The sequence below is a fragment of the Stenella coeruleoalba genome, assembly GCF_951394435.1.
Source record: "Stenella coeruleoalba genome assembly, chromosome: 2".
NCBI lineage: Eukaryota > Metazoa > Chordata > Mammalia > Artiodactyla > Delphinidae > Stenella > Stenella coeruleoalba.
The window spans coordinates 133,559,976-133,569,888 of record NC_137147.1 but is presented as its reverse complement, the minus strand read 5'-3'; the positions used below and the strand labels follow the sequence as shown (position 1 = coordinate 133,569,888).

Sequence of the window (9,913 nt, the reverse complement as noted above, 5' to 3'; positions counted from 1 at the left end):
TAACATTAATCCCATAATATCATCTAAAGTTTTTTAAATCCAGGGCCCAATCAACGTTCACACATTTTTTTTTTTTTTTTTTTTTTTGGCGGTACACGGGCCTGTCACTGCTGTGGCCTCTCCCGTTGCGGAGCACAGGCTCCCGACGCGCAGGCTCAGTGGCCATGGCTCACGGGCCTAGCCGCTCCGCGGCACGTGGGATCTTCCCGGACCGGGGCACGAACCCGTGTCCCCTGCATCGGCAGGCAGACTCTCAATCACTGCACCACCAGGGAAGCCCCAGTGTTCACACATTTTTGGCATTTGGTGGTGTCTTTAGTCTCTTTGCTCTAGGAAAGGCCCTTGTCTTTTTTTTCTTTCTTTCTTTCTTAATGACATTGACCACTTTGAAGATTCCAAGCCGGTTGCTATGCCCCCACAACATGAATTTTCTTCATTCACTTTTACCATCTCTCACCAAGAGGGAGGAGGCTGAGGGGGCCTCTCTTTACAATATAGGATCCTCATCATGTCTTGTTTCCAGATTAAGGACCAGGGCTGAAATTCAGAGGCGGTCAGAACGTACCTATTTCTTATCTGGTTTCACAGGTTGTTGGAGGGGTATTACAGGGCACCTTTCTGGAGAGGAGCAGTGAGTCTCCCCCGCTGATCAGCCTGGACTGAGTGCCCCCAGGCAGGGTCCCTCCTCGTGGGCGCAATGGGAAAGTAGGTTGGACTAGCCCAGAGAACTTTCACTCCCAGCACCCTGCCTTGCCCTTGAGAGAAATAAGCATTACCTCCAGACTCTGGACCCTGAAAGGAGTTGGACATTCCTCCCCAGGGACATAGTACCTATCCCCAGAAGAGCTGCCCCTGGGCCCTGGGAGGTAGGTGGAGCTGAGGGATCATGGCCCAAGGCCAAGAGCTGATCCTTTCAACTTTTTTTGGTGACTTTGATATCAGGTGACCAGGACAGCAAGGCCAACCTGATTGGGGTGGTAGTTATGAAAGGCCACTCACCCGGAGCCAGAAGCTCTGTATCAGCTTCCACAATCCTGCTGATCTCAAGCACCTGCCTCTACAGGTACCTTTCTTGGGCTCATGTCTTAGCGCTTGGGATTCCCCATCAAAAATCCTGGGAACCCGTGGAGATGGAGGGATGGGGGGAACACTGGGTTAGGTGTAGGAGGTCTGAGTTATGGTTTTTTTTTTTTTTGGTTGCATTGGGTCTTCATTGCTGCACGTGGGCTTTCTCTAGTTGCGGCGAGCGGGGCCTTCTCTTGTTGCGGAGCACAGGCTCTAGGCACTCGGGCTTCAGTAGTTGCATGTGAGCTCAGTAGTTATGGCTCACGAGCTCTAGAGCGCAGGCTCAGTAGTTGTGGCGCATGGGCTTAGTTGCTCTGCGGCATGTGAGATCTTTCTGGACCAGGGCTCAAACCCGTGTCCCCTGAAATGGCAGGTGGATTCTTAACCACTGTGCCACCAGGGAAGTCCTGAGTTCTAGTTCTTGCTGCCCAGCTCCAGACTTTGGTTTCCCCATTTTTAAATGAGAAGCTTGGACTGGGCCACCTCTAAGGACCCTTAGTGTGACTGGATTGAAGAGGTGGGTAGGGCACCCCACCTGGCATGAGGGCAGCCCTGGCCCCGGGTGCAGCCCAACCTCAGCCTTCCAGACTGTGAGAGGATGGGGCGGGGGTTTGGACTTCCCTGGTGGTCCAGTGGTTAGGACTCCACGCCTCCACTGCAGGGGGCACAGGTTTGATCACTGGTTTGGGAACTAAGATTCCCACATGCTGTGCCGCACAGCCAAAAAAAAAAAAAAAAAAAAAGACTGAGAGAATGGGGACTTGTCCTTGGAGGAGGTGTCCTGGTTGGTCTTGATAAAGAATGCCCTGGGGAAGGGGGCATCAGAAGCCATTTGCATCAGCCCTGGGACCTTGATCCCATCAGTGTTGCTAGCGGGGAGCAGCTCCCTGTTCCGAGGGTATGAGGAGGTATCAGCAGGAAGGGTCCCCGCGGTACAATGCCCAGGATACACCCTGCACTGGGGCCCACAAGAGTGCTCCGTTTTGAAGTGATCACTTCAGCCTCAGAATTGGTAACAGGTGATGGGCAGAGGGGATGGCCAGGGCTGGGATTTCAGACGCTCAAGTTGGGAATCTCAGGGCTCTTTTCCAGCACTCAGATTCTGTGATACACCATGGGTGAGCTCCTGGGATGAAGAATCCATGTAATTTAGTGAATGCAACTTAGTCTTTCTGGTGTCCAGCTGGGAGCCAAGCACAGAACATGTACAAGTGCTTATTGACTGAGTAAATGAATGAATGAGTGGCTCTATCTCGTCCCTCAGTCTGGCTCCTCCGTTCTCTTCCCCTGTAGTTGGTACAAATGGCATTGTCCCAGGCCACTCCTTTCTCAGCCACAGAGCTTCTCCTGGCCTCTGCCACCTTCTGCCTGGTATTCTGGGTGGTCAGGGCCTGGCAGCCTCGGGTCCCTAAAGGCCTGAAGAGTCCACCAGGGCCCTGGAGCTGGCCCCTGATCGGGCACGTGCTGACGTTGGGGAAGAGCCCACACTTGGCCCTGTCGCGGCTGAGCCAGCGCTATGGAGACGTGCTGCAGATCCGCATTGGCTGCACACCCGTGCTGGTGCTCAGCGGCCTGGACACCATCCGGCAGGCCCTGGTGCGGCAGGGTGATGATTTCAAGGGCCGGCCTGACCTCTACAGCTTCACCTTAGTCGCTGATGGCCAGAGTATGACCTTCAACCCAGACTCTGGACCAGTGTGGGCTGCCCGGCGACGCCTGGCCCAGAATGCTCTCAACTCCTTCTCCGTTGCCTCAGATCCGGCTTCCTCATCCTCCTGCTACCTGGAGATGCATGTGCGCAAGGAGGCTGAGGCCCTCATCAGCAAGTTCCAGGAGCTGATGGCAGGACCTGGGCGCTTTGACCCCTATGACCACGTGGTGGTGTCCGTGGCCAAGGTCATTGGTGTCATATGCTTCGGGCAGCACTTCCCCCAGAGCAGTGAGGAGATGGTCAGCCTTGTGACGAACACCCATGATTTCGTGGAGACTGCCTCCTCCGGGAGCCCCGTGGACTTCTTCCCCATCCTTAAATACCTGCCCAACCCTGCTCTGCAAAAGTACAAGAGCTTCAACCAGAGGTTCCTGCAGTTCCTGCAGAAAATGGTCCAGGAGTGCTATCAGGACTTTGACAAGGTAAGCCCAGGGTACGGGAAGTGTGAGGGCACCCAAGAGTCTGTGTGGCCCCTCTTACCCAGCTCCAAGGTACCCACACACCTGGTGTGCAGCCAAGGCCTAGGAAGGCTCTGGGACATCTCAGATCACCTGTGTGACCTGGAGCCAAGCCCTCTCCCTCTCTGGCCTCAGTTTCTTCATGCCTATAGCCTCCCTCTCAGGGCTGCTCAAAGCCCCAGAGAGATAAGGTCATGAATGGGGCCCTGGCAGAGCCCTGTAATGTGGGGTGCTGTTATCATGAGAAGGCTTTTTTTCTGCTGGAAACTGAACCCAGACAGAGACTAATTCCCAGCTCGGGTGTCACCTTACTTCCCTGTACTCACCCCAACCTCCTTCTCTGAAATTGGACCCCTGGGGTTATTGGGGGGAAGAGTCAATGGGGCATGAAATGATACTTTAAGTCCTACCTTGGGCTGCTACCAGCTCCTGTCGTGAGCTCAACCCACTGCCCAGAGGCCAGCTGGCAGTGCCAGATGGGATGGGGCAAGGTCCAGACTTCCACCCCAGAAATGCTGGGGTGCTCCTAAGCTTGTGCCCCCTCAGAACAGAGTCCAGGACATCGTAGGTGCCCTGTTCAAGCACTACGAGGATAACTCCAGAGCTAGTGGGGGCCTCATGCTCCAGAAGAAGACTGTCAACCTTGTCAACGACATCTTTGGAGCCGGTAGGAGCCAGACCCCTGCCCCTCCATCCCTCAGTGTCTGCTGTTCACACACAGCTTTGCCCAGCCCCGGGGTCCATCAGATAACTCACCAACTACATGTCAGATGGTGCAGGACACAGAGACCAGGCCCAGGCTCAAGGTTTGAGCCCAGGCTGTACCACCAACTCCCAGTGAAAACTCAGCCAAGTCCCTCTCCTCCTCTGGGCCTCAGTTTCCCCAACTAAACAATAAAGGCTTCTCTGGGCTGTAAGTCTAGGCCCTTGTAATTCCAGCAACTAATCATGAAAGCAGTGACTCAAGTTTGTGCTGAGGTGACTCCACCTCTGCCCTTAGAAAATTCAGGGTGAGGGGCTTTGGGGGAAAAGGAGGCAGAGAAAGACAATATTTGCTACATACATGGTGGGTGCTTGGTAAGTGCTGCCTTCTTGTTCCTGTCTTCCTTTCTTCCTCACCTTGCCCCATGCTGCCCAGGGCTTGATCCGATCACAACAGCCATCTCCTGGAGCCTTCTGTACCTTGTGACAAATCCTGAGATACAGAGGAAGATCCAGGAGGAGCTGGGTATGTAGTGTCCCCTAACCCTCTGGTGGAGAGAAGCCTTGGGGTCCCAGGTCATCTGTTCAATCTACATATAGCTGTTATGTACCTACTAAGTACAAGCCCTGGGCATACAATGGTGCCCACCCTTGCCTAGAGGATACTGGGGGGGTCAGTGGGTCTCAGACCTGTAAACAGACATAGTACCACATAGAGTGACACCTGGTGTGATTGGGGATGCAGATGCCATGGAGCAGTCAGGACAACCCCTAAGCCTTGTCCATCCTCTGTGTTCTGCAGACACAGTGATTGGCAGGGAGCGGCGGCCCCGGCTCTCTGACAGATCCCAGTTGCCTTATTTGGAGGCCTTCATCCTGGAGACTTTCCGACACTCCTCCTTCGTCCCCTTCACCATCCCCCACAGGTGAGGCCTGCCTATTCTGCTCTCCCACCTCTGAAATCATTGCCATGTTTTCTCCCCAGCTTCTCAGCCCTGGCCCTGGTCAGACCTCAGCATCTCCTTCCTGGCCATGACACCAGATTCCTCACAGACCTTGGCCTCTACTCTGCCCCCATCCAGTCCAAACATGATCAAAGTACCCAGCTCTCAGGAGAAAAACCACACTTCTGACCTCAGCTCTCATTCACCTCTGCTCACATTCCCTCCCTACAGGTACTCTCAACCCCGCCAGGCTGGCCTCACCATCCCTTACAAGCATGAACCAGCCAGCCTCCAATTTTGCTTATGTTGGACCTTCTGCTTGGAAGGTCTACAGTCTTCTCTGGCTACCAGAAGCCTATCCTACCTTATCCTGACACAAACTTCCCCTCCCCTAGAAGCCTTTCTTGATTCATCCAGCTGGCATAACTTCATTCTGATATTTTGTAGGACTTACAGCCATTGGTCCTTGATGAGGTCCTGGGATTTTAACAATGTCAAGAGAGTTAATGAACACTTACTTCAGCCCATATTTTGGTCTAGTTATGCCCAGAGGAAGAGGCCTGATGCCTCAGCCAAGCTGGGGACTCCCCAGGACTGGCCCAGACTGCCTGTTTCTCGGCTCCAGAGAATGGCCAAGGGCACAGCTGAGTACAGAGAAAAGTTTAGTAAACTTTGTTGAAGAATAGGATCTGAGAAAGGGGAAGAATAATTTCAACCCTTCCTTGCCCCTGCTATTCCCTCCTAGTGTACGGTATAGAAACCATGGTGGACAGGCTATTGGAGTGGGGTGAAGGAGCAAGAACCTCTGCGGGGGGGGGGGGGGATATAAATCAGGAGTTTGGGATTAATATATACACAACTACTATATATAAAATAGTTAAACAACAAAAACCTACTGTATAGTAAAGGGAACTATATTCGATATCTTGTAATAACCTATAATGGAAAAAACCTGAAAAAGAATATATAGGTATATATATGGCTGAATCACTTTGCTGTACCTCTGAAACTAACACAACATTGTAAATTAACTATAGTCAACTTTTTTTTAATTGTTAAAAAGAAAAAAAAACAACCTCCCAGAGACACATCCCAGTTTTCCAGCCCGTGAGCCTGACAGAGCCCTCTTCCCTCCTTAGCACAATAAGGGACACAACACTGAATGGCTTCTACATCCCCAAGGAACGCTGTGTCTTCATAAACCAGTGGCAGGTCAATCATGACCCGTGAGTACATATCCCCCACTGAAAAATGTGTGAAGTTCAGCAGTCAGGAAGGCTGTTTGTCCCCCTAGGAACTGGTTATACAATAAGGGAATGGTGCCTCGATGGCTCTGCAGCCTGCTCTAAGGGACAAAATTTAGGTCCATGTTTCTCAAACTTTAGTGCATTGACCAGGAAGTTGGTTTTAGATTTCGGTGCCCAGTCCCCCGAGATTCCTCTTCGGTAGGTAAGGTGGAGTATCTCAGGCGATTCTGATGTGAATGGCTTAGGGACCTCTTTGGAAAATCTCACTTTACAGGTAGGAGGATCATATAATTTACCATCCAAACTAGGGCACTTCTGTGTGTGAAAAAGGATGCTGTAAATAATTACTCCAAAACAATAAGCATAAACCAGGATGGACGGTTGATTCCCCTTGTATATTGAGTAGGATAGAGATGGACATGTGTTCCTTCTTTTAATTTCTTTTAGTTAAAGTATTATTTCTTTAAAATAAAAAATTAATATTAGGGCTTCCCTGGTGGCGCAGTGGTTGAGAGTCCGCCTGCTGATGCAGGAGACACGGGCTCGTGTCCCGGCCCGGGAAGATCCCACATGCCGCGGAGCGGCTGGGCCCGTGAGCCATGGCCGCTGAGCCTGCGCGTCCGGAGCCTGTGCTCCGCAACGGGAGAGGCCACAACAGTGAGAGGTCCGCTTACCACACACACACACACACACACACACACACACAAATATATATCCATTAATAAAAAACTGATCGGGCTTCCCTGGTGGCGCAGTGGTTGAGAGTCCGCCTGCCGATGTAGGGGACACGGGTTCGTGTCCCGGTCCGGGAAGATCCCACATGCCGTGGAGCGGCTGGGCCCGTGAGCCATGGCCGCTGAGCCTGCGCGTCCGGAGCCTGTGCTCCGCAATGGGAGAGGCCACAATAGTGAGAGGCCCGCGTACAGCAAAAATAATAATAAATAAATAAATAAATAATATTACAAAGCACTATTTTCAAGGCTGGTGATTTTAGAGAGAGCTATGTAAAAGAAATAAACATCAAAATACAGTTTGGCCCCTTTCCCCACTCTCCTTTCATTGCGCTAGATCTATTCTAACACAGATGTCCCCCACCCAGGCCTTTCCCAAAGGGCCTCCCCAGCCCAGAGATACCACTTCCTCTGTTCATCTCGCAGGAAGCTGTGGGGGGACCCATCTGAGTTCCGGCCGGAGAGATTCCTCACTGCCCATGACACCACCATCAGCAAGACCTTGAGTGAGAAAATGATGCTCTTCGGCATGGGCAAGCGCCGGTGCATAGGGGAGGTCCTGGCCAAGTGGGAGATCTTCCTCTTCCTGGCCATCTTGCTTCAGCAGCTGGAGTTCAGTGTGCCACCAGGTGTGAAAGTGGACCTAACCCCTACCTACGGGCTGACCATGAAGCCTGCCCCCTGCGAGCATATCCAGGCACGGCTGCGCTTCCCCATCAAGTGAAGAAGTTACCAGCATTCTGAAGCAGAGGGAAGGGTGGAGGTCACTGAGGAAACTTTGTTTCTTTTCTTTTCTTTTTTTTTTAACTAAGAGCTTTATAGAGATATAATTCATAGACCATATAATTCACCTCCTTAAAGTATACGATCCAATGGCTTTTAGTATATCACAGAGTTGTGCTGTCACACCACAATCAATCTTAGAACCTTCTCATCACCCAGTAAAGAAACCCATACCCCTCAGCAGTCACTCCCCATCTCCCCCTAACCCACCTTCCCTACCCCGCTAGCACTAGAAAACTACTAATCTACTTTCTGTGTGTACAGATTTGCCTACTCTGGGCATTTCATATAAATGCAATTATACAATAAATGGTCTTTTGTGACTGGCTTCTTCACTTAGCATGATGTTTTCAAAGTTCATCCGTGTTGTAGTATGTGTCAGTAAGCCCTGTTTTCTTGAGTCCTGAGACTAGGCTCAGTTCACTATTCTTAATTCTTTCCTGTATGATTCACGACTTGGAACACTTGAAGGGAACAGAGAGGAAGGGACCCAGCCTTGTAGCCCAAACGCAGATGGGTGAAGGGGGATCCCTCATGCCCTATCCTCAAAAGGTAGAGAACATCTGACCTCTCACAGTGTTCTGATTTGTTCATCCATAGCTAGGGGAAGATAAGCCCCCCAGAAATGCTTGGGTTACCTGCAAAAAGCGCAGGTCCCATCAAAAGGGGACTATCAAAAGAGTGAAAAGAGGGCTTCCCTGGTGGCACAGTGGTTGACAGTCCACCTGCCAATGCAGGGGACACGGGTTCGTGCCCCGGTCCGGGAAGATCCCACATGCCTTGTTGTGGCTGGGCCCGTGAGCCATGGCTGCTAAGCCTGTGCGTCCGGAGCCTGTGCTCCGCGACGGGAGAGGCCACAACAGTGAGAGGCCCGCGTACCGCAAAAAAAAAAAAAAAAGAGTGAAAAGATAAGCCACAGAATGGGAGAAAATATTTGCAATTCACATATCTGTAAAGGATTAATATCCAAAATATATAAGGAACTCCTACAAATCAACAACAAAAAAAACAAACAACCCAATTTTTAAAATGGGCAAAAAAGTGGTGATCGTTTTGTAATGTATAGAAATATCGAATCACTATGTTGGGCATCAGGAACTAACATAGTTTTGTAGGTCAGTTATACTTCAAAAAAACAAACAAACAAACTCATAGAAAAAGAGATTAGATTTGTGGTTACCAGAGATAGGGGGAGGGCAGGGGAATTTGAACGAAGGTGGTCAAAAGCCACAAATTTCCAGTTATAAGATAAATAAATAAGTACTAAGAATGTAATGTACAATGTGATTAATATAATTAACACTGCTCTACATTATATATGAAAGTTGTTAAGAGAGTAAATCCTAAAAGTTCTCATCACAAGAAAACTTTTTTCTATTTCTTTAATTTTTTTGTATCTATACAAGATGATAGATGTTCACTAAACTTACTGTGATAATCATTTCATGATGTTTGTAAGTCAAATCATTATGCTGTACACATTAAACTTATATCATGCTGTATGTCAATCATATCTTAACAAAACCAAAAGGAAAAAAGACAAACAGAAATGGGCAAAAGACTTGGATAAACAGTTCTCTAAAGAAGATATGCAAATGGACAAGTACATGAAAAAACACTCAACATTATTAGTTATTAGGGACATGCAAATCAAAAACAAGATGAGGTACCATTTCACACCTACTAGAATGGCTACAATAAAAATTAAAAACTAGGGACTTCCCTGGTGGCGCAGAGGTTAAGAATCTGCCTGCCAATGCAGGAGACATGGGCTCGAGCCCTGGTCCAAGAAGATCCCACGTGCCGCGGAACAACTAAGCCCGAGCGCCACAACTACTGAAGCCCGCGCGCCTAGATCCGGTTCTCCGCAACAAGAGAAGCTACCGCAGTGAGAAGTCCACGAACCGCAACGATAAATAAATAAATAAATAAAAATAAAAAACTAGAGAGCTATTTGGGAATTCCCTGGCGGTCCAGTGGTTAGGACTCCGCGCTTCCACTGTAGGGGGCCCACGTTCTATCCCTGATTTGGGAACTAAGATCCCGCAAGCTGCGTGGTGTAGCCAAAAACAAAAAAACCCGCTAGACTGTGATCATATGATCACCTCAATAGATGCAGAAAAAGCATTTGACAAAATTCAACATCCATTTATGATAAAAACAAAAACCCTCCCAACAAAGTGGATATAGAGGGGATGTACCTCAACATAATAAAGACCATATATGATAAGCTCACAGTTAACATCATACTCAGTGGTGAAAGCTAAAAGCT

The 9,913-nt window shown here is 49.7% G+C and overlaps 1 protein-coding gene across 1 annotated transcript; it reads left to right on the top strand.

Annotated features, from left to right (window-relative positions):
* Window positions 1-2,367: 2,367 nt before the first annotated feature.
* CYP1A2 (cytochrome P450 family 1 subfamily A member 2) lies at window positions 2,368-7,582 on the top strand (the record flags this gene model as incomplete). Its single annotated transcript, XM_079913861.1, has 6 exons — window positions 2,368-3,198; window positions 3,781-3,901; window positions 4,373-4,462; window positions 4,739-4,862; window positions 6,020-6,106; window positions 7,285-7,582. The coding sequence occupies 6 exons, from the start codon at window positions 2,368-2,370 to the stop codon at window positions 7,580-7,582; spliced, it is 1,551 nt and encodes a 516-aa protein (XP_079769987.1).
* Between the last annotated feature and the right edge of the window lie 2,331 nt (window positions 7,583-9,913).